This window comes from Gigantopelta aegis, chromosome 6 (genome assembly GCF_016097555.1).
Source record: "Gigantopelta aegis isolate Gae_Host chromosome 6, Gae_host_genome, whole genome shotgun sequence".
Lineage (NCBI taxonomy): Eukaryota > Metazoa > Mollusca > Gastropoda > Neomphalida > Peltospiridae > Gigantopelta > Gigantopelta aegis.
The window spans coordinates 32,528,551-32,553,958 of record NC_054704.1 but is presented as its reverse complement, the minus strand read 5'-3'; the positions used below and the strand labels follow the sequence as shown (position 1 = coordinate 32,553,958).

Here is a 25,408-nt window from a genome sequence, read left to right as displayed (position 1 = left end):
GATAACTGCATAAAGGTGGTGTGTAGGGGGTTTCTCCATGGGTAAGACATACCAATGAGATGTTTTTTCTTGTGCTATGTTTGTCTTTGGCTTCTTGTTAATTTCATGAGTGTCAGTTTTGTGTTTTGACCACATTTATTTATAAATAATGCAATGTTAAATGTGTGCAATTGTCAGATTTAAATCTGCACAGACTCACATGACATTAAACAGTTTTTGAGTCAACTAATGCCCAGTTAACTGTAACTTCAGTATTAATTTGTCTATTATTGATTTCATCAATATGATGTTCTCGGAAATTAATTACACAAACACAAACCATGGTACACTTTGTATAATTATATTCAATGTGGATGGACTGAGAAGTTGGGCATTGGTCACATGGACCAAAAGTCTGGACTTTCAGCTTGCAGTCAGACATCCAGGCTTTATTTTATGGAGGAAGAGGACGATACATTTTAGCCTAATGTTCAATGGATGAAAATTGGTTGTGTTTGACAACTTTTCATATGGAAGCTATTACTGTAGTTGCTTTTGCCCAAAGTGTCAATTTTAAAATATTTTGTTTAATGTTCCAGGTGTCTGGGATACTGAATCTTTATGTATTTTGTCTACTTTTTGACATGTCTGGATCACTGTTTATTGCAAAAAAACAAACAACCTAAACTAATGATTTATATAATTTATTAACTATTCCTAGGTCCAATACAGCTTTTGGTCTCTACAATCTTAAGACATTTTAAAAGTATTTGTAGTTAATATTAGTTTGGACGAGGGGGAAAAAAGGAGAACCTTACATGAAGTGTTCCTAAATGTTACTTTTTGTACATATATATACTGACAAGTAACAGATTTATTATTTGTGTATAAAAATAATCTAAAATCTCCATATTACTTTTTGTACATATATATTTTGACAAGTAACAGATTTATTATTTGTGTATAAAAATATAAAATCTACATATATGGTGCTATTTCTTGTCATATTTGTAATTCAAATAAAACTAATTGGAACATGTTTTTTTTTTATATGTTATGTTTCAGTTTGTGAGAAGCTTTTAGTATGGCTTTATTAAAGATCTCAACATACAGTGAAGCATTGTTATATTGAGGGGTGGGATGTAGCCTAGTGGTAAAGCACTTGCATGATGCATGGTTGGTCTTAAGATTGATGACAGTCAGTTGGTCCACTGGGCTTTTTTGTCATTCCAGCCAGTGCACCATGACTGGTGTGTAAAAGACTAAGATATGTGCTATGCTGTCTGTGGGATGAGATAACATTTTCTCCCATCCCTAGCCATACAAGACAGGCATATTCCATGATGTCAGCCAATGCAGAATAAATCGGTCTTGCATGACCACATGACTTCTAATGTTTGAGCTGATATTAATATTGGGTAAATGGCAAAATAATGCAAAAAATCCTTTTTATATTTCATAAAAACAAGGAAACCAGCTGTCATAATGAAATTATATTATCATTTTCGGTTTATACTTTTAGTATAAACCATTTTTGGGTACAATCTTTTCAATGGTTATGATTATTTTATTGTAAAATAAAAAAAAATGGTTTTTCACTTTTTCCTAAAATACTTGTTTTTCATCTACTGGATGGGAGAAAAAATAATCCTCTATTAATGTGGGACAGGGCTATTCCACCCTTGGTTACATAATATGATGTCAGGGACTCAGCAAGCCTCATATCTGACAACAAATTATGTACCCTCGGGTGGAATAGCCGTGTCCCACATGGACATGTATGAAGGATTCTTTTATTACTGTATTTACAAGTCGGTGAAGGCTCCTGTTAGCCACTGAAAACTCACAGAAAAGCTAACGAACCTTTATTGTCAAAAATACATTTATGTCAGAATCATTTAGATCACCCAGTCATGTTTGGTACACTTCGGTCCAATTTCTCATTAATGGTTCAACCATGATTTACATTTCAGTAAAAGTCGACCATTTAGATTTTTGGAACCAAAATAATGTACTCCACACTTTTAACTCCACCAAATATATGGTCAAATGTTTTTTTTTATTTCATACTTGCATCAACTGAAAATAAACTAAGACAGCCAGTTATGGTTGAATAATCAACAAGAAATCACGTCTTAATGGCTTTTCGTGTTTGAATGAATGCTTGAAATACGTTACGGCATCTAAAGGTCAATTTGGGCTATTTCTTGTTCCAGCCAGTGCTCCACAAGTGGTGTAACAAAGGCTGTGGTATGTACTATCTTGTCTATGGAATGGTGCATATAAAATATCCCTTGCTGCTAATGGAAAAGAGTAGCCCATGAAGTGGCGACAGTGGGTTTCCTCTCTCAATATGTGTCATTAAATAAAACGTTTCCTTCTAAAGTCAATTTAACCAGAGTTTTTAACTCCAAAATATCAAGATCAGACTTTAACTTTAGCTTTTCTTTTACATTCCCTTACAAATTTATAACCTGAGTTAAATTGTAAGATCTTTCCAGTTACAGAGGTTGCAGCATTGATTTATGTCCACTTCTGATGGCACATTAAAACTTTGTGAAAACTAGGTTTCAACAGTTATTAAAAAAACCCAACTTGATTATAAAAGAGGGAATCAAACTGAACTACATACGAATGTGATTGGCTTTTTTCTTTAAATAGTTTTCTTCTATTGTCATTACAATTTTAATATGTCATGTATATGAAATGCAGATTTAATTCAGGTTATTTTCAGTCTGGGTTAAAACACCACCGATGCAGTATAATAGCTATAGTTTACTTTCATTTTCATTTGGTGAGCACATTTGTACAACTTGTATGGTACTGAAACAAGCTAAATAAGGGCATATAGGGTATTAGGCCCGTTTTCTTGTGCAGAAATGTGCATTTCTGTATATGCATTTTAGCAAGCAGATTCCTAAAAACATTACTTTGTTTTATTTGATTCAAGAATGCTTCTTATATCAGGTACTTGCAATCAGTGCCTTCCACATTCATTTTTCTTGTTGTCGATGTTACCGATTAGTACAACAGATTTGGACAGTTACCTTCTCAATTAAGCAGCTAGTGAACATTCAGTGCTATGATGTAACATGAGGTGGAGGGACCCACTTATTTATTTTAAAAATTCCCCAATTGTTGATGGAAAGTGGGTCTACGGTGAATGGCTCGCTAAAACGTAAATTTGTGTTACTGAATCCCACAAAGTTTTTACAAGCTTATGGCAAATCAGGGCTAGCTCTGGGTGAGCAAACAAATTCGCCAAATTGTCTATTAAACTTAAACAAATTGTAGCAATCAACAGTTATTTTTAAAAACAAATTTCAATTATTAATTGAAATTATTTTGCCAAATTAAAATCAAATTTGCCAACTGCTTTAAAAATTCACAATAGCCGAATTTGGTGAGTGCCAGAGCTAGCCCTAGGCAAATGACAAAAGTCTGACAACAATAATGAAGGACATAGATGCTAACTGTATAGGCAATAACTGTTATGTAAGCATTGTATTTTTTTCACCACTCCCCAAATGTTCTCTTCTTTCTTTCTTCCATTAGTTAATCTAAGCAAAGCCAGTGTTATGTGTCCAGGTGAGGTGCCATTGGACCAATCAAAATACTGCTGGCAATAATTTCTTATGATAAAACCTGCCTCAACTCATTTATACTGTTCATGTATTTATGAATAAACTTAACCTTGACATGAAATAGCATCAGCTCATGTTTTATCTGCAGCAACTTAGCAGGCAACGTATTTCAATTTGTTATTACACCCAGGGCTTCTAGATTATGGTAGCCCCACTCCCATGGCTAGTGATATTCAGTGTTGGGCTAGTAAATAACTACTAGTGATACTCAATGTTGGGCTAGTAAATAACTACTATTGCCATGCTCGACGGCTAGTGAAAAAAGGTCAGATGTTGCGATCAAGTCTTATTTTGTATATATGAATATCATACCCGTACCCCTACCCCCAATGTAGGTCCTTTTAAGCTATATCACCCTCTTTAGGTGACATGATTTTTACTATTATTTAGTAAAAGTTAATTAACTTAAAGTAGGGCTAGTAAATTTTTAATCATGGCTAGAACATTTTTAAAATCACTGATCCCATGGCTAGTGGATTTTATAAAAATTCTAGAAGCCCAGAACACCACTATATAAAACAAATTAAATGGGTATGTGCCGCTGACCTGTTTGTGGAAAAGTGCAAATAAAATATCTCTTGCTGCTATTAGTGCTAATGGGAAAAAATATAATTTTGTCAAAAGACTGTTCCAAAATGTATTAAATGCCTGACATCCAGTAGATGTTAAATTAATCAATGTGCACTAGTGGTATTGTTAAACAAAACAAACATTACTTTTTTTTATACTTCTTTAATCATGAACCTGGCAATCGAATGATGTGACGCATGTGCCATGTAAATCTTTTTCTTTCTTTTACATTTTTTAATCATTATTTAACTAAACCTATTTGGAAATAACAATCGGGACGTCACCCATGGATGTTTTTTTTCCTTTCACATCCAATCCAATTACAAGTCTGAACTTGTAAATCGATGCTGACTGCGCAAAACACCCAAGAGGTCACGGTCTATTATAAACGCTTCCATGGTATAGCATATGTTTCATAACCCCTTGATCAAAATAACACTGAACGAAGACTGGAGTTTAACATAGTGTCGTTGTCATACACCTTTTCGTTTATTTTGTAACCGCCATCTTTTCTTATCAGGCATGCTAGGTATTTAAATGAATCAGTAACCCTATCGGAAATGCCTCAGTTGTCAAGAACGCCATTTTCCAACACCACAGCCTTTCAGCCATTTTAACTTTCTTTCCCATAAGCAACCTAATTACGGACGTGTATTATAAATATGCGATATAAAAAATAATCCTACATATTAATGTATATTTTCCTTTATATTATTTGATATACTCTTCTTTATTATACATATTATGAATAGTATTATGATAAAATGTTATAATTTGTTAAGATATAAGCTGGTTAAAACGGTTTAAAGGTTTTTGTATTATAGTTCCACTCGTTTTAGCGTATGAATATCATTAACGGTGACGCGAAGAGGCTGGCAACAGTTGCCGTAGGAATAAACGCCATAGACACCGTAGCTGTGACGACTGTTACCCACCAACAACTCGACCTAAGGTGATTTTTATTTTTCATTCGAACACTAGCTATCTCGTAGACATGTTGCTGTTACACGTCTATAAACAGATGTATGTGATTTTAACAGAAAATCTGATTTTCACTTGAAATAAAATTAAAAAAACATCGTCGTTGTGTGTTAAAAATGGCGAATTGATTCTCAAAGCGTATTTCTTGTTGTGTTTAATGTAAGCCGATTGAAGGCGGTATTTTCAAATCGTATGAATTTATTATCATATATTGTTCTAGGACAACCCCCAAACCTAATTTTTACATTTGCATGCCGATTTTGTCAATAACTGACCATTCGATGGCGATTCAGAATCTCGCACAAGTGGGTCATGATTTCCATTTCACAATGTGCTTGGTTACCGGTCAGGTAACAAATATGTGACCATCATAAACCTTTTCTAAAGCTCTGTTCATGTTGCTTGGTAACCAAGAAGTGTTGCTTGTTCTGTACTGTTAAAGATGTGGTTTTCTGTTAACACATCATTGCAGAGAAATAAGTAAAAAACTAATTTATTAGTAAAAAGCTTTCATTTAATGTGTTATTAATCTGTAGGCCCTAATGTTACGTTTAATTTTTGTAGGTGCATCTGAAATGCATGTTCATTTACAGGAGTTTTAAAAGAAAAAATATCTCGTTAGTTGGTTGTGCCAGTTCCGGAAAGTTTACTACATTGTTAAAATTTTGAATAGTCCACGACTTTTATTTGCATATTCCACAATTCTATTTATGATACATTATTTACTTCCAAATGATTATCCAGGTTTTTTTGGGTCCATTACTGTATTAGCCAATTGCTAATTTTTATGCAGAATTGCTACACTATTTAGTCTTTGGCCAATGGTATTTTCTAGGAATTAATTATTTTTTAATCTTTTTCAATGTCATACCCATTGTCTGTGTTTACCATTAGTTTAATAAAGTATCCTGGAAGCATGAGAAACACATCATATATATTTTTTCATTCAATAAATCTGGGTTTTTTTAAAATGATTGCATTACTGAAGTACTATGCATATGCAGAGAAAAATTTTCAATGATGTAAAATGAAATGCCACACATTAGAATTTTTTTTTCTTTTTCACAATGCCTCAAGATATTGAGCTGATATTTTTTATATGGCTTTATCATATACTGTTACGGACCAAGTTTGACTTTCATGACAGTTTACCCATTTTTAACAGTTGTGTCCCTTAAACTTATATATATTCAGGACTTTTTTTGCAATGCCTCAAGATATTGAGCCAATATTTTATGTACATAGCTTTATCATGGACTTTCATGTCAATTTACATATTTTTTACTGAATTATAGTCGACATAGTTTGACAAATCCACTAGTGCTTTTTAACACAGGCTTATTTCATACATGCACCACATTGCGCAAGCGCGACATACCGGAAACAGATTATAGTGAAAGCGGAACCATGTAAAAACGGCCCCAAACGAAAATGGAACCAAATTGGACAAAACAGAACCTGGCATTGGCTGAAACAGCACCTCAATCTATGGCTATATGGCAAAAACCGAACCCAAAACAATGTAGGGTTAAAATGGTATTATTACAGCTATATTAATCATTTTTTATTTTGTTTTATTTTTATTTCTATATAGCGGAGATAGATGTATTAACAGTTAGCTAGAAGTCGGTGAAATGCAATGAAATGAAATGCTGTTACAGTTGTTAAAAAAAAAAATGAAGAAAGTATCATTCTCGCCATTACATTGAGGTGGCGTTTTCGCCAACAAAAATGGTTCCGTCTTGATAGTGGTTCCAATTTAGCCTAATTCCCAGAAAATAGGGCCTGTCAATGTCAATAATTCCTAAAAATGAATTGTTTATGTTGAAAGTATGTCAGCAATATGTAAATTTTGTAAATCTATATGAAAGAAATGTGAATAACGCAGTCTTGATGAGAATATTTCAACATGTATTGATTTGTCAATCAAGGTTTGGGTTTTGATTTCGTTCTTTTGCCACATGGTGTTGATAACTTATCAAGTCATTAAATATATATAAAAATATTGCTAAACAAAAGTATATTTTCTAGGCTGAAGGACTGGTAGAAATTCTGGCGTGCTAGTACATTTTAGTTGGTTCTGGTCCGGCGGGCTAGTGAGATATTTTCCATTTCTGCACCCCTGAAAAGTTGTCTGGAAGGAAATTAGCATTTGCCAAATTTTTCGTATACACTTACGCCTGACGTCGGTGAAAACTTCAAAAGAACAATGATTAATAATTAACTGTTTGACAGTGGTGGTTATATAGAACTGTTTGACAGTGGTGGTTATATAGTGAAAGTTGTAAAGTTAATCAGTGAGAATGGTTAGTAATTAATTATAAATGAGCAGTTAAAACTTCAAAATGACAGTGATTAAGTTTGGTGACATTTACATTTTAACAATTAAGCAGACCTGTCAACCCTCCCGGATTCTGCGGGAGACTCCCAGTATTTGATCTAGTCTCCAGTGGAAAAAACGTTTCTCCTGGGAAATCTTTATTTTCTAAGCATTAAAAAAAATTCAAACTACTGTGGCTGTGTATTGACATTCAGTGTTGCCATATATAAAACTATCCAATTTAGTCCTAATAACACCTCTGACTCGTAAAATGTCTTCCCACTGGATTACATAACGCAAAGTTCTATGGATGGAAGTGCCAGAGTAGACAGCGAACGCATGCATCAATACACACGATGTCAAAATCACATGTCAAAACAAGACAACAGAAAGACCAATTAACTGTATAAACAATACTTGTATCAATTAGATTTGTAGGTTTGTACAGTAAAATGTTAGTAACAAGAGTACACTTTAAGGGATTATTTTCCTACAATTAATAAATCTTGTGTTTGACATAACGTTACTCATGGAAATAGGTATAATTCCGGTATATTTCACACGATGTCAGTAATGCGCTTTTACTTTTCATTAGTAGAAATGATTAGTGGAAATACAGTGTTTATTGCATGGTTATGGTGATTTTAAATAAGTACAACGCCACTGTACCTTACTGTAGTAAAAACTGAATATTAATTATAAGATTTAGGCCTATATAAATTTGTCTTGGGTCTGCTTTTCACGAAACACAAATAACGATGTTGCAACCTGTAAGTGTAATACCGTGAATGTACTAATTAATGTTTAAAATTGTTAGTTAAGATTTTTGGATAAAAGAGTTATTTTTTAAAATATATATTAAATTATAATAATAATTAAAAACAAATATAATATATACTAGTATATAAATTGTTTTTAATTTTTTTTTTTTTTTTTAATGCCAATAACTAAGGTTGACAAGTATACATGACATTATGTAGTGTTCATATAACCTATTGTAGTACTTTTTAAAAAGTTGTATTAAATCGTGTGCAGTTAAAACATAGATCTCCTGGGTTTTTTGACAAAATCATCTGCTTTTTCAACACACACCTCCTGCTTTCTTTTGACTAAAGGTTGACGGGTCTGCAATTAAGGTATGCTAATTTCTGAGGAGAGCAATGGCTTTTTTTTATCTCCAGAAGATTTTACAAACATCAGTCACTGATTTCAGTGGTTTTGAGGTTAGCATGTTTATATTTAATTTGGGCTTGCTTGTTTTCATCATACATATTTTGGGAATAGTGTTTATCAGTCAAATTAAGCTTAACATTTCAGTGGTATTGAAGTAAAAATATTTTCAGGTTAGCATGTTTATACTCAATTTAGACTTATTTGTTTGCGGCATACATAATTTGGGCACAATGTTTATCGCCTCGACTTCAGTCTGTATAAAGTTATATAATTCTGAATCTTGACCAAAAATAATGGATCTTGACTAACAATAAATGAATGTGTTTTGCTGTAGGATCGAGCATTGAGAGACACCTGCGCGCACAGTCAAACAAATATGCACACATTTTTAAAAAATGTATTTTTACAACTTAACATCCAAGTGATATTAATATCTATATTAGCTGTAGCTTATGTTTGAGACATAACAACCACTGAATAAACAGTGTACTGGGGTGTCTTTAAAAAAAAAATCCTTTCCAGGTATGGTATTCAGACTCCTGGAAAAAATTTGGTAGGGGGGGGGGGGGGGGGTGAGGAGGAGTCCTTGAAAATGGACCAAACTAGTGCTTAAATTAAAAGTTTATGAACCCTGGTTTAATATGTGGAGCAGTTTGGATGATGTTTCACACCTGTACATAATAATATTTTATTGTCTATCAGTTAACGTGTTAGATCTTGCCAATATATTTGTTGATATCTGTCTGACATGGGATATATTGCCCTGTAGGCTATTTGAGCGACTGACATCACCGTTCTTAGTGACATCAACCAAATACCCGAGACCATGCTGCATTATTGTGTTATGCACCCTGGTATTGTGCATTTAATTCTTGTTTGGGGATGGTTAGATAAATGAATTTGTTAAATTGTTTACCCACCCAGGGTTAGGCTGAAAAGAAAATTACATAGGATAGGTCAGTTCGAAATAATTTTTGTTGTTGTTTTTCAGCCTTATAAAAAGTTTGTTGTAATTGATCAGAAATTTGGGCTAGTGCTTTTTTTTGGTGGGCTAGTGGAATTCACAAACCCACTAGCCCTGTGGCTAGTGAATTTTCAAACATATTGTCATACTCAGGTTATAGCCTTTGATCTAGGATATATACAAAAATTAGTTGGTTCATTTCATATTTGCATCCATCTTGCGCAGAAACAAAATAATGGATTTCACTATTTTTAACTTTAACACTGGTTGCTTTTTGTTCTAGACTATGTATCATAATTGTCATTCTCCATAATGCATTTTGTCCCCTGTGTTTACCAAGCAAGAAGTATAACTTCTGCTACCTGTATATTTCACAGGGTGGGCTGGGCAAATGGCTACCCAGACCTACATAACTGACTTACAGGCGATGAACTCGACTACAGTTCAAGTACAACATAATAACCAGAATACTGTAAGTGACATTCTGCATGTCTGGTGTATTTGGCTTGTACCTGTACCCTTCCATTCACGATGTTGCTGCCAAAGATGCATTCAGCTATGTTTTGTTATATTTCCAAATGGTATTAATTCCTTAGTTTCAATATTATTAGTGTGCTTTTGGTGTCATGCTTTTGGTCTGTGTTGTACATGATTTATGTCAAAAGTACATGTGTCCAGATTAAGAGACATACAATTAGAATGAATAATGCAGACACAGTTAAAAAAAACTATCTGTGTGGTCTATGCTAGAATTGGTTATATACTGGAGGATATGATATATATATATATATATATGATATGCCCACCACTCACAAAATATTATTTTAATCAAATATGCATGGCAATTCCATGAGGTATAAATAATAATTACAAATGCTGCCTCCAGTCTGCCCACACATGCTCAAAAAGTTTGTTTTATTTAATGACAGCACTAGAGCACATATATTTATTAAACAGCTATTGCATGTTAAATATTTGTTAATTTGACACTACATTTCTTTCATTAATAATGAGGGATGTTTTATATTCATCATGACGTCTCATAGATATGATAGCACATACCATAGCCTTAAATATACCAGTCATTGTGCACTTGCTGGAACGAGATGTAGCCCAAGATATAGATTGACTGGAATCCACCCCAGACCAGTAGCACATCAGGCAAGTGTTTTACCACTGGGCTATGTCCTGTTCCACCGCTGAAACGGAGACAAGGAATGAATGATCCAGACTGTGGAAATGGAAAATATTTCACTAGCCCACTGGATCCAGAACCAACTAAAAATTACTAGTCCCCCCAGTCTATAGAAAATTAGGCCGAATTATTTTTTTTACTTGTTTCCTATTACATACTGGAAAAATATAGGATAGGTAGGTAGGTAAAACATTTTATTTTGGAAAATAATTTTATTTATGGATATTAAATAAAGGTGATGACTACCGGTATCCAAAATAACTTCTGCATGTATAGAAATGCATTATGCAAACCAACAATACCATTCATCACAGTGTTTTTCCTAGAAATGAAGTAAGGCATGGTAAAGTGACGTTTTGGGGGCATATTTTATGTGCAGTTTTAAATATAAGGGCTTTTTTTCTTTCCATTATACAGTTTTCAAAAGGACCAAAACCTTATGGCCATTTTATTTTCTATATCTATTTCATAACTTAATTTAAAAAAAGGAAATATGTAGTACTATCCACATAGGTGTGTTTAAAGGCTTCTTTTTACATGGGCAACTTATAAATTTATAAAAGGCAAGGCATTTTGATTTTGAGGGCAACATGGTACTAACCTATCTGTGGGGAGAGTACATACAAAAGACCCCTTGCTGTTTAATAATAGGCAGAAGGTTTACTCTCATACTAACACTTAACTTCTGTACTGGTCCAGGACAGACTTGGTTGAACCTTAATTGGGTAGAAACCAGTAAATAAGCTATAGCAATTTCTTTTAATGAAAACTCAAAAGAAGGGTTCTCTATTCGTCTGTCCAACAATAACATTAAATTTTTTTTATGAATATTATCTTTCTTTCCTAGTGTATCTAAGAAATGGTAGACTTACCAATTTTATAATTTGCAATGTTAGTTTTATTCTGTATGCATCGAGTATTAAAGTACACACTTGGTTTGAAGCAATCAATTGGTCCAATGAATAGAAATGCAGTACAGATGCTCAGGATGCTCAAACGAATGTTGAAAAGTAAAGTTTGTTTTATTTAACGATCTTTAATATCATCGGCTATTGGACATCAAACACATGGTCATTCTGACACTGTTTTTAGAGGAAACCCGCTGTCGCCACACAGGCCACTCTTTCAGAAGAATGTTGATGTAAAACTTAAATCATGTTAGAATTGTTAACAAGAACATTGTAATGAAATATTAAAAAAAGCAAAAAAAAAACAAATTTGCGTTCAATTTTTTTCATGGCCATGTTTATTACACAGTGTTCAGTGCGGAGATGGTTATTTAAATGAAGTCCATAAACAATGATTTAATACGGTCCATGGACTACTTCAATGTACGGTCCATGGACTACTTCAATGTACACCCACCCATATGGCCTTTGCACAATGGGTGTTTTGCCTTCACCTTTGCACTGAAGGCAAAGTGGCAAAACAGTTGAATTTTTGTTTCGGGTCATTGTCCACCACAGCTTCCTCTTCCAATGGCGCTGTTATATGGTCCACAACTGGTTCATCAAAGGCTGTGGTATGTGCTGTCCTGTCTGGGAAAGTGCATATAAAAGACCCCTTGCTGCTTATCGGAAAGAGGAGCCTATGTAGGGGCAGTGGGTTTCCTCTAAAGACATGTTAGAATTGCCATGTGTTTGATGTCCAATAGCCGCTGATATGATAAAAATCAATGTGCTCTAGAGGCGTCGTTAAATAAAACAAACTTTACTTTGGCCCAGTATAATTATATCTATAAAATATCAACTAAAGGATGAAGTTTGTTTATAAATGACCCCACTAGAAAATAATTATTGATTAATATAAATCAGCGATTATTTCGACATTTGGTCTCAGAAGAAACCTGCTGCCACATAGGCTACTCTGAATTACAGTAATGGGTCTTATAAGTTATATGCACTTCCACACACACCGTTGCCTTTGGTATTCCAGTTGTGAATCACTGGTTGGAACAAGAAATAACCAAACGGGTCCACGGAGGATCATACTTAAAATAGGTGTAGGCCTACACGCAAAAATCATGCCTTTTGTAACCCCCTTCCTCCCCCAACTGTCAGCAGTAGATACGCATGTCTTCCCCTGCTGTAAACGTATGTCTCCAATATAGATTTACACCCATCCTTGAGTAATGGCCTTTCTATACATGTATTTACGTTTTCGTTTCATATTAAATTAAATATGTATGTAAACCTAAACAAAGTCTCTTGTGTCTTTCAGTGTTGTGCATGAAAGCTCATAGCAGGACTTTGTTTCCCAAAACAAATAAAATACTAAACCTTACCTTTTTCTTCTTTTTTGGAGGGAGCGCTCTCTGCTTAGCCATCAAAAGTTCAAAAGCATTTACTTTGTTGTTGTCTTTGACAACGCTGTCCAGTTCTGATGTGTCCGTTTCATTCTTTTTACATGTAAATTTAATAGTATGTCTCAAATTTTGTAATGATATCGCCGTGAGTTAAATTAATGTCCACACAAAAACTGTCTGCATTGTTGCCATCAAACTTGCTAGCATTTGTCGAACACTCAATGCAAACTACATAACCTTTTGAACATGGTCCATGTATATTTTCAAATATTTGAGTAAACGAAAAACTATTCGGAATCGATGTTATTCTCTTGGTGTATTGAAAATGGTCACATTTTTCAAAAATGATTGCCACACAACTGAAAATGGGCAGAATTTTGAAAATAGCAATTAGTAAAAAAGTTAATAGAATAAATAATAAAAAATTAAAAGGTTACAAGCCAAAAATAAAAAGAATTGACTGCTCGGCCGAATATTTATATAATTTGGAGCATTTTAGGACAGTCCAAAATTAAATAAGAGAAAGAAGAGAGGATCGGACTATTTAATAAAAAAAATTTTTTAAAGAAGTAATTTAGTCATAAACATTTTGAACGCAGATCTTAAAGTTTAAAGTCCGATCGATATGTCCACACGAGTGGCCTCGTTAAGGCCGTTTGGGTGCATAGCTTAAAGGGACAAGATGGGGTTGCATCCCGTCAGGTAAACCCCTAGATTCACAGTCGATAGACGTTGAAGGTGTAGTGCTGTGCTGAAATACAGATCTTGAGAAGCCGGATCCGTCTGAACAAGAGAGTATCAGACTATTTCTTCTTAGTGTGGGGCGGTCAATCTTCCAGTGCTGCTTGGACATGTAGAGACTAAACGTGAACAACCGTGGCATTCTGCAGAATGGCCGTCATACGAGTCACAAAAAAAAACAAGTCGACAGTCAGATGGAGAAATGACGTGGAGGCAAGGAATCTCGCTAAAAAAGAATCCAATCTGGTGGTACAGGCTGTCGAAATGAGAAGCGTTCCAGCGTTCAATCAGTTCCAATGGCCGCATACATCCCAGTAGAAAACTTCATTTCGCTGACAAAAACACCGAAATGAAGGACCCTCAAGTCAAGCACACGAAAGCACGTGCAGTGTGCACAAGCGAAACAAACACGTCTTTCCGCGTGGAGCTGCAGACTGGGAATGTATATTCGTGAAAAAATGGGAAGGGAAGTAACTCCATCAATCAATTGTTAGAAGAAAACATTTTGTGGCTAACGGGTCACCAATAAAACTAAATTTCCGACAGTAAAACCACCGATATATACTACTCAAAAGAATTTAAGGGTCAAAAATTTATAACCAAATAAGTTTCAGAGTGTATTAGTTTGCCTCATGCTGTTGATCAGACGTCTGAAAAACTCTTGGGGAATGGCCTGCCACTCTGCCATAAGAAGTTGACCCAGATCATGAAGGTTGGCCGGAGGGGCATGGTTATCCCGAACTCTCCTGCCTAATTCGTCCCAGGCGTGCTCTATTGGGGCCAAGTCAGGCGAATATGCTGGCCAATCCATCCTGGCGATACCTTGTTGTCTGAGAAAGTCCGTTACCACCCTGGCGCGGTGGAGAACCAACGGCTGGATAATCTCATTCAGATAGCAGATTCCATTCAGATTGCCATTCACCACATAGAGGGGGGTCCTGTGGTGGATAGAGATGCCACCACCGAACCGGTGACGTTGTCTAACATTAACATCAGCGAAGCGCTCCCCAGGACGTCTGTAGACACAAACCCGACCGTCGTTGAACTGGAGACTAAACCTGGACTCATCAGTGAACATCACTCGACCCCACTGAACACGTTGCCACCGCAGATGAAGCATGCACCAGTGACGTCTGGCCATTCTGTGACGTGGTAGGAGTGGTGGTTGAACAGCCTGGCGACGGCAGTGTAGATTATTGGCTCTCAGACGATTGCGTATGGTTTGATCAGACACTCGAGTTCCAGTCGCAGTCTGCAGATTGTCACGTAATCGGCGTGCAGTGGTTGTGCGTTGACGTAGAGCCATATTGGTGATGTAGCGGTCCTCTCTATTTATAGTGCTTCGGGGTCTTCCCGAACGTGGACGATTTCTAACAGAATTCGTTGCTTGGTACCGTTGCCACAGTCGGCCAACGACACTCTGACTGACACCAAGTCTCAGAGCAACATTTCTTTGCGTATTGCCATCCTGGAGCCAAGCAATAGCCCTTCCTCGATCTTCGATAGTCAGTTGAAGTCGTACCATTGTCGAATTTGGAGTGTGCACCGTACACGAATGCAAGCTCCAATTATACGGAAATTCAGCATTGGGAACATGGAATACACGTGCAAAGCATGCAAATGAAGCGCTTTGTGAAAAAGCAAGTTATGGGCACTTAGCAGACCTTTCGCTTTCGCCCTAATTTACGTGCAAATGTAAGCATGTTTTCGCCATTAGAAGTAGTCGACAGTGTCAATGACAGTGGATTTTAATTCATTTATGGGTTGCTTAGACCCACTTTGTCAAAATGGAACAATACCATGCGTGACATTATGGTCTAGCTAATATAATTGACATTCAGAAAATAATGTTGAAAATATCGTCTGACCCTTAAATTCTTTTGAGTAGTATACGTCCGTAAATCGGAAAACAGTCGAGTTATCCCCTATATGACACCAAATTAGTGCTTGTGATAGTTTTGGAATGTTTTTGTGGAAATCGTTTTTGGATATACAAAAAAGGTTTTATGGTCGGCAGGTTCAAATTAGGGTCAGTCTAGTAACCGGAAACAAACAATATTTTATGATAAGCCTTATTAACAATATTATAATATACAGTGTCTTATATAGATATATTGACAAAACATTAAGAACTGTAACCAGTCAAATTCGTACCATAGTCATTTTGTACCCAATTTTACCATTTCGTGCCTTGGTCATTTCATACCATAGTTATTTGGTCATTTTGTACCCAAGTCATTTTGTACCATGGTTATTTCGTACCATGTCTGTTTGGTCATTTCGTACCTAAATCATTTATTGTGCAGCTTTGTTGAATGATAGATAGTAAAATTTCGAATTACTAGTTTAGAAAATAAATATTAGGCTAATGCAACTATACTCTTCAAAAAAAGAAACGCAAAAGGGTACAAATGGGTTATAACTCCGATTTTATGTTTCCTACCGGTTCATGCTTTGTGAATATAAGGTCATTGCATGTCCCAAACACATTCCCACGGTTACATTCGATAAAACGCAGCTACTGTACAATAAAGTTCCAAAATGTGAATATTCGCAAAAACGCAGCCACGTGCAAACCATGTCACCACTGCACGTGCGTTGTCTGCACGTGCAACATGAACACCGACAGTATAAAAGTGCAGGGTGTTCGCTTGCCTGGCCTCTGTATCTGGCCGACAGTTGACAATCCAGGACATGCCACGTCTCAGTGAACCGCAGAGAAACAATGCCATCGGCCGACTAGACGCAGGCGAATCCAGAACGGCCGTTGCCAGGGCATTCCATGTGTCCCCAAGCACCATCTCCAGACTGTGGGACCGTTACCAGCAACATGGATCAACACGTGACCTCCCTAGATCCGGTCGACCACGGGTCACTACCCCCGGGCAGGACCGCTACATCCGGGTACGCCACCTTCGGGAACGATTGACTACTGCCACCTCCACAGCCGCAGCAATACCCAGGTTTGCGCAGGATATCCGACCAGACCGTACGGAACCACCTACGTGAGGTAGGAATTCGTGCCAGACGTCCAGTTCGAGGTGTCATCTTAACACCACAACACCGTCGACTCCGACTGCAGTGGTGCCAGATTCATCGACAATGGCCTCAACTGCGATGGAGACAGGTGTGGTTCAGTGACGAGTCCCGATTTCTGCTCCGATGTCATGATGGAAGATGTCGCGTGTATAGGCGTCGTGGTGAACGTTATGCGGCAAACTGCGTGCAGGAAGTGGACAGATTCGGCGGGGGTAGTGTCATGGTGTGGGCAGCCATCTCACACACTGGCAGAACTGACCTGGTCCACGTGCAGGGCAACCTGAATGCACAGGGCTACATTGACCAGATCCTCCGGCCACACATCGTTCCAGTTATGGCCAACGCCAACGCAGTGTTCCAACATGACAACGCCAGGCCTCACACAGCACGTCTCACAACGGCTTTCCTACAGAACAACAACATTAATGTCCTTCCTTGGCCATCGACATCACCGGATTTGAACCCAATTGAGCATCTATGGGACGAGTTGGACCGACGCCTCCGACAGCGACAACCACAGCCCCAGACCCTGCCCGAGCTGGCAGCAGCCTTGCAGGCCGAGTGGGCCACCATCCCCCGGGACGTCATCCGTACTCTGGTTGCTTCAATGGGCAGGCGGTGCCAGGCAGTTGTCAACACACGCGGAGGCCACACCCGGTATTGACTCCAGATGACCTTGACCTTGGTGGTGTGTCCTATCACTTACTCACAATGGACTAGAGTGAATTGTGAACAATCCTGCAACATTTGGTAATTATCGGACTCACCATTCAATAATGAAATCAATTCTCCAAATGTTACGACAATGTGGTTTTGCGTTTCTTCTTTTGAAGAGTATATATTGAAGCACCACCCCTTAATAATGAAAGAAAGTAAGAAAAAAAAGATGATATGTTACTTTCATCTCCTCACGTTTCCGTTCATCATTATATTAAAGGGACATTTCCGAGTTTGCTGCATTATAAGATGATTCCGACTAATAAAATATTTCTACGATTAAACTTACATATTAATATATATTTTCTTGTTTAGAATATCAGTGTCTGTATATTCAATGTGTTTCTGGTCATCTTAATATTTGTAAGAAGCCCAATCTGGATTTTGTCTTCAAGTACGAAAAAATATATTTTAGGAAATAAAATCAAATTTAACCTAGTACAAATATTAAAACGATCAGAAACACGTTTAATATACAGCCACTAATATGTTATGCAGAAAAATATAGTTGATATGTAATTACAATCATTGAAACGTCTCTGTTAATCGATAACATCTATAAAATTGCAGCAAATTCAGGAATGTCCCTTTCATTAACGATGATGACCAGCCTCGGTGGCGTCGTGGCAGGCCATCGGTCTACAGGCTGGTAGGTACTGGGTTCGGATCCCAGTCGAGGCATGGGATTTTTAATCCAGATACCGATCCAAACCCTGAGTGAGTGCTCCACAAGGCTCAATGGGTAGGTGTAAACCACTTGCACCGACCAGTGATCCATAACTGGTTCAACAAAGGCCATGGTTTGTGCTATCCTGCCTGTGGGAAGCGCAAATAAAAGATCCCTTGCTGCCTGTCGTAAAAAGAGTAGCCTCTTTTCCTCTAAAAACAGTGTCAGAATGACCATATGTTTGACGTCCAATAGCCGATGATAAGATAAAAAAATCAATGTGCTCTAGTGGCGTCGTTAAATAAAACAAACTTTACTTTTTACTTTTCATTAACGATGAGCACCTTGTGTTAGAATAACATATCAAGATCTTCTAAGACAAGCCAATCTTAGAAAAACCTTAATTACCCATGAAGATTGTGTGTTTACACGTCGATGTTTATTTGTCAACAATAAAATTAAGCAGTGGCATGAAATGACAAAAATAAGATACCGAGTACGAAATGACCAAACATTATGGTACGAAATGACCATAAACTATGGTACGAAATGACTAGTAACCTTAAGAACACTTGGTAAATGGCAAACGAAATCAAAGACAGATGGACTGGTGACTGGTAGTTGCATTTTGTAACTCATCCGTCAGACGTTTTACTTGCATTTGGCAAGCAGACGAGTACTTTCTGTAGTCCTGATCATAAATTCTGGGACAGTCCCATATTTCAAGTTGGCTAAATGTGATTAATTTCGTAAATGACAAATGCTTTTTTTAAATCAGGATAGTGGTTCATAAACATAATGGGCCGGATTTACAATGTCTGTTTTTTTTACGCAAGTGTTTTAAGCATTGTAAATGTATGTAGTTACATATGTAAGACATAAAAGACTTTGTAATTTCGGCCCTATGTCTTTGTAAAAATGTTTGGGCCTCAACTCTAAATTTATACATTTCATGCAAATAATAGTTGTAAATGTAGTGCTGTACCATGCATTGTGAGTGTTGGCAAACTTTATTAAAAAATACTATCTTTTGGGGGGTGAGGGTGTACATCTTTCTCACTCTCGTTAAGACTGACCTACATGTACATGAAGAATCGTAAATAAATAATTTTCTTGCTGATTTTCATGTTATTTTATCCCAGGTTATGAAATTTGCCACGGTGTTTGAACTTGTTATGCATTTATATTTAATGCTTGCTTCAGTCCATTCTTGCACCGTTTTCGTCTTCAGCCACTTGTAGAATAGTTAATCAGTGATATTTATAAAAAAAATTATTTGTAGATTTAAATAGTTTTATGATAGTGCAGTTACTAGTGCTAGTTAACAAATACTTGTAATTGTTTGCTTGTTATTTCATTGTTGTTACTTTTTTGTGCTTTAACATACATGTGCTGATCAATGCTTTGTATAACTCAACCTTTGACAAATATTTGCTGCCGACGAATGGCTTGTATGAAGCAGTTAAATGGCTAAATAACTGTAACAAATTCAATTACAAGTATGTATTAGTAAACCAGTCAAAGCACATTTCAAAAAGGTTTACTGAAGAAGAATATACACAATGAATCAAAATCTTCAGCCAATGATAAGAAAACAACCTATGTAAATTCATTACAAGCATGATTTTAAAGAGTCAATAAGTTACTACAGATGTCACAAACTGTCATATATAATAATAAATATAATGTATCCAAATTATTACCTTTCCTAATATTGTTCAAATGTCTTAGTTTTTCACTGATAAATGCTTCTCTAGTCAGACTCGGTCGTATAGATCTATGATTTTTCACTTGTAATTTTTTTTTTACATCTTACAATGAGTAAAAATTACTGTAGATGTACCAGTTAACTATGTTCCAGTGAGATTATGCAGTTGATGTTGGGGGGGGGGGGGGGGGGGGGGGGGGGTAGGATAGTTGACTTTTCCTGGGTAATAATGATGTTTCTCGGCTAAGTCCTAAAGATCATTGAAAATATTTGATAATTTTTACCCCTATTCCTTTCCTGTTTACTAATTTTATCAGTCAGCTACTGTTTCTACTGGGGTCACAAGGGGTATATCAAAGGCCATGATATGTGCTGTCCTGTTTGGGATAGTGCATATAAAAGATCCATGTTACGATGTAGTGGGTTTCCTCTCTAAGACTATTCGTGAAAATTACCACATGTTTGACATTCAGTAGCTGACGATTAATAAATCAATGTTCTCTAGTGGTGGTATTAAACAAAACAAACTTAAACTGTTTCTATTGGTGATATTCAACTTTTTAATTTATATACTACTCAAAATAATTTAAGGGTCAAAAATTTATAACCAAATAAGTTTCAGAGTGTATTAGATTGCCTCATGCTGTTGATCAGACGTCTGAAGAACTCTTGGGGAATGGCCTGCCACTCTGCCATAAGAAGTTGACCCAGATCATGAAGGTTGGCCGGAGGGGCATGGTTATCCCGAACTCTCCTGCCTAATTCGTCCCAGGCGTGCTCTATTGGGGCCAAGTCAGGCGAATATGCTGGCCAATCCATCCTGGCGATACCTTGTTGTCTGAGAAAGTCCGTTACCACTTTGGCGCGGTGGGGTCTGGCATTGTCATCCTGCAGAACTGCCCCGCCGCCAATCTGCTGAAGGCCTGGGAGAACCAACGGCCGGATAATCTCATTCAGATTGCCATCCACCACATAGAGGGGGGTCCTGTGGTGGATAGAGATGCCGCCCCACACCATGACACTGCCACCACCGAACCGGTGACGTTGTCTAACGTTAACGTCAGCGAAGCGCTCCCCAGGACGTCTGTAGACACGAACCTGACCGTCGTTGAACTGGAGACTAAACCTGGACTCATCAGTGAACATCACTCGACCCCACTGAACACGTTGCCACCGCAGATGAAGCGTGCACCAGTGACGTCTGGCCGTTCTGTGACGTGGTAGGAGTGGTGGTCGAACAGCCTGGCGACGGCAGCGTAGATTATTGGCTCTCAGACGATTGCGTATGGTTTGATCAGACACTCGAGTTCCAGTCGCATTCCGCAGATTGTCACGTAATCGGCGTGCAGTGGTTGTGCGTTGACGTAGAGCCATATTGGTGATGTAGCGGTCCTCTCTATTTGTAGTGCTTCGGGGTCTTCCCGAACGTGGACGATTTCGAACAGAATTCGTTGCTTGGTACCGTTGCCACAGTCGGCCAACGACACTCTGACTGACACCAAGTCTCACAGCAACATTTCTTTGCGTATTGCCTTCCTGAAGCCAAGCAATAGCCCTTCCTCGATCTTCGATAGTCAGTTGACGTCGTACCATTGTCAAATTTGGAGTGTGCACCGTACACGAACGCAAGCTCCAATTATACGGAAATTCAGCATTGGGAACATGGAATACACATGCAAAGCGTGCAAATGAAGCGCTTTGTGAAAAAGCAAGTTATGGGCACTTAGCAGACCTTTCGCTTTTGCCCTAATTTACGTGCAAATGTAAGCATGTTTTTGCCATTAGAACTAGTCGACAGTGTCAATGACAGTGGATTTTAATTCATTTATGGGTTGCTTAGACCCACTTTCGTCAAAATGGAACAATACCATGCGTGACATTATGGTCTAGCTAATATAATTGACATTCAGAAAATAATGTCGAAAATATCGTCTGACCCTTAAATTCTTTTGAGTAGTATACTATGATTAAATAAGTAATTGCGTGTTGGGTGTGCTAAACCATCAGAATTCACTGAGATTATTCATTCAGACAAATTTGGAACTAAAACCCAAGCTTAGTTGGTTAAAATTAATCCACTGTTTTTAACATACTGCATACATCACATGTAACACTGACAATGGACAAAATAGCAATAAATATTAATGACTTTATCAAAGAGATCACATGCAAAATTGTTGTGATACTTTCAAAGATTTGAAATTATACTAATATCTTCATTCATGCATTTTAAATTGTGTCAACCCAGAAAAGTTAACACAGGCTTCTAGAATTTTTATAAAATCCACTAGCCATGGGATCAGAAATTTTAAACATTTACTTGCCACGATTAAAAATTCACTAGCCCTACTTTACTTTAAGTTAATAAAATTTTACTAAATAATAGTAATAATCACATATGTCACCTAAAGGTGGAGATTAACGTTGGGGTGGGGGCAGGATAATTTTATTTACAAAATTGGACTTAACTGCAATTCTTTTTTTTTCACTAGCCATCTGGCATGGCAATAGTAGTTATTTACTATCCCAACATTAAATATCACTAGCCATGGGAGTGGGGCTACCATAATCTAGAAGCCCTGTAACACAGCATTGGGGACATGTGTAAACACTAATATGTATCTTCCATGTTTAATTCTGCTCACACTACATGTTGGTCGGGAATTGTTAAAATCCTAATTCTGCATAATTCATTCAAAGTTCCGATTTCTAGAATCACCCATCAAGCTTGCCCATTGTTTCTGTAATTTCTTTATTGTAATTTCAGGCTGCCTCTGTGACAAAATCTACAGCTGGAGGAACCATTCACCAAACAACTGGGCAGAAAATGGCACAGGCCACCACCATTATTCAGCCGGCACAGGCTCACTCTGGCCAGCAGTTTATTGTTACTAGTAAGACGAGATCTTTTTAATTTATATCACAAGTAGTTTTTAACTTGGAAATATCAGGTGGAAATTTTTTTAATCCATATTCGTCAGCTATTTTGATAATGCCAATATTAATGAACAGGGCATGGTTGGTTGGTTGAGGCTCTTTTTTTTTTTTTTCATATTAAAAATGTGAGTTCAAATTCTGCTCAGCATAACACTCAAGATTAATTTGCTTTTTATAATCATAAATAAAGCTGAACACCCAAATGACCAATACTTTCTGGAAATGGGATTCTTTTTTTTTCTTTCTTTTTTTTGGGGTGGGGGGGGGGGGGGTGTATTAATCCTTGGAGCAAGCTCTATAGATTGCTTTTTTAGAAATAAGTGTCAGAAAAAAGGTTTACCAGAAGGACTTTGTCCAGAAATAGTTTTTATTACTGTCTTGTATTCTTACTAGTTTTAGTTTATTTCTTACACAAATCAATAGTGATTGGTGATATCAGTTTCTCATTTATATTTAATTAGGTTTTGAAGTATCTGTACTTTAATTACTTCATAACTGATTTGCTTTGACACTTGAGAAGTGGAAGTTTAAAATATTAATATATTATGAATATATTTGGGTGGCAGGATGTCTTGAGGAATTATGTGTTATTGATCTTTTACGGTTATATTCATTACTTCATTATAAATTAACTGTACCTTGTTTTTTGTGTGTGGTTTTTGTTTTTGATGACTGTTTTAGATGTATTGATATTAGTATTTGTTGAGGAAACAGATGTTTATTTTGTTCAAGTAATATAGCAAGAGTAGAATTCTCACTTCCATGTATTACATGCAGGAATACTTGAGTGCAACATTTTATGGATATAACTGTTATAACTGTTACAATGGTATGATATTACCTTTCCATAATTTTTTTTTTAATTGATTATGTTTTTAAGTTTAATTAATGACAGTTGCTGATTCATTGAAAATTGATCTGCAACTACTATTTTACATTTCAAAATCTCTGAAACTTTTAGTGCTTAGTGATGCTATACTGAATAAAATGTTACTTCTGAATGTGGGATAATTGAAGGAAATTAATTATTGCACATAAAATGGAATAATTGTCGCAGAATACACGCCTATTGTTTATTCTAGAAAAAAACCAAATACTTTCTTCAATTTTATTAGCAAGAAGAAATGTAGCAACATTAAAATGTTATTATTTATCTAAATTTCCTTCTTTCAAAAAAAAGAAGAAAATTCAATATTTATTTTGACACTGTTTCAGTTGGAATTATTTTTATTTTTCAGCATCATCCGTTTCAGACGGTGTTGAATCCGGACAGGATGCGATCACGCTCCAGGGTGGCCAGACCGTGTACCCAGCTCACGTACAGTACGTAGATGGCTCTGATCCCAGTATCTACGCAAGTGCCAATGGGCAAATGTACGATTTGTCTAGTTACTGTTGTAGATGTGCGGTGGCTGCTCAAGTGTTCCAAGCATGCTGTCACAACAAGCACACTGCCTGTTCGTTGTCCCACATGGGATTGTACACTGTTTTTACTGACCCATTGCAGCATGTCTCTTTAGTTCTACTTTGTGTTACACAATGGCACTTTGTTTTGGTGTGATTTTTCTGCTGTGCTCTTGTTTCTTGTTTTCACAAGCTATTGCCTCGTTTTCATCGACTGAAGTGAGGACATTGTTTTGTTTGCATTCATCTCTTCATGTTTGACACCATTCTCTCTAACATCTATAATTGTTCTCAATGCTTCAAATTTGTGTTTCAAATATATGCATTTGTATTTGAGGTTCTTGTTTATTGACTACAACTTACAACTTTTTGCAGAGTTCTGTTTGTCTTCTGTTAGTGTTTAATTGATTTCAAACTTTGTATATTTTGCTTGATTTAACAGCAAGATTGTATATCCATTTTGTTTTAAACTGATTTTAATGGGGGGTTTGTGACGTGATAATATATTTTTTTAACATTTGGTTGAAACTGGCTCTTAAGTACATTAGAAACATTTTTAATTACTTGAATGCATTCTATAATATAATTTTTTATGAAATTCTTGCACATAATAAATGCAAGAATTTTAATTTCCTGAATTTGAAGGAAGGAAATTGTTTATTTACCAACGCGCTCAACACGTTTTATGTATGCTTACATGGAGTCAGATATATGGTTAAGAACCACACAGATATTGAGGGAGGAAACCGACTGTCGCCACTTCATGGGCTACTCTTTTCGATTAGCAACAAGGGATCTTTTATATGCATCATCCCGTAGACAGAATAACACATTTGATGTACCATTCGTGGTGCACTGGCTGGAGCGAGAAATAGCCCAGTGGGCCACTGGCAGGGATTGATCTGAAACCGACCATGCATCAAGCGAGTGCTTTACCACTGGGCTACGTCTCGCCCCTTTGTGAATTTTAATGCACATATGACATTCTGTTACATACTTGGATCTTCAGTTTACCTGTAGGTAAGAAAGATAAAAAGATAACTTTTTATATTTCCTATAAATTG

The 25,408-nt window shown here is 36.7% G+C and overlaps 1 protein-coding gene across 4 annotated transcripts in view; it reads left to right on the top strand.

Annotated features, from left to right (window-relative positions):
* Nucleotides 1-4,305: 4,305 nt before the first annotated feature.
* The window catches only part of LOC121375774 (DNA-binding protein RFX2-like), a 38,045-nt gene continuing 16,942 nt past the window's right edge, over nt 4,306-25,408 (top strand). For 2 of the 4 annotated variants that reach the window (XM_041503402.1, XM_041503401.1), the window contains exons 1-4: nt 4,306-5,145; nt 10,009-10,103; nt 22,771-22,897; nt 24,179-24,314. In XM_041503402.1, the coding sequence (XP_041359336.1) occupies nt 10,023-10,103; nt 22,771-22,897; nt 24,179-24,314 (344 nt within the window). In that variant the 5' untranslated portion in view covers nt 4,306-5,145; nt 10,009-10,022. The remainder of the gene's footprint in view (nt 5,146-10,008; nt 10,104-22,770; nt 22,898-24,178; nt 24,315-25,408) is intronic. The other 2 variants (XM_041503403.1, XM_041503404.1) reach the window with 2 other exon arrangements.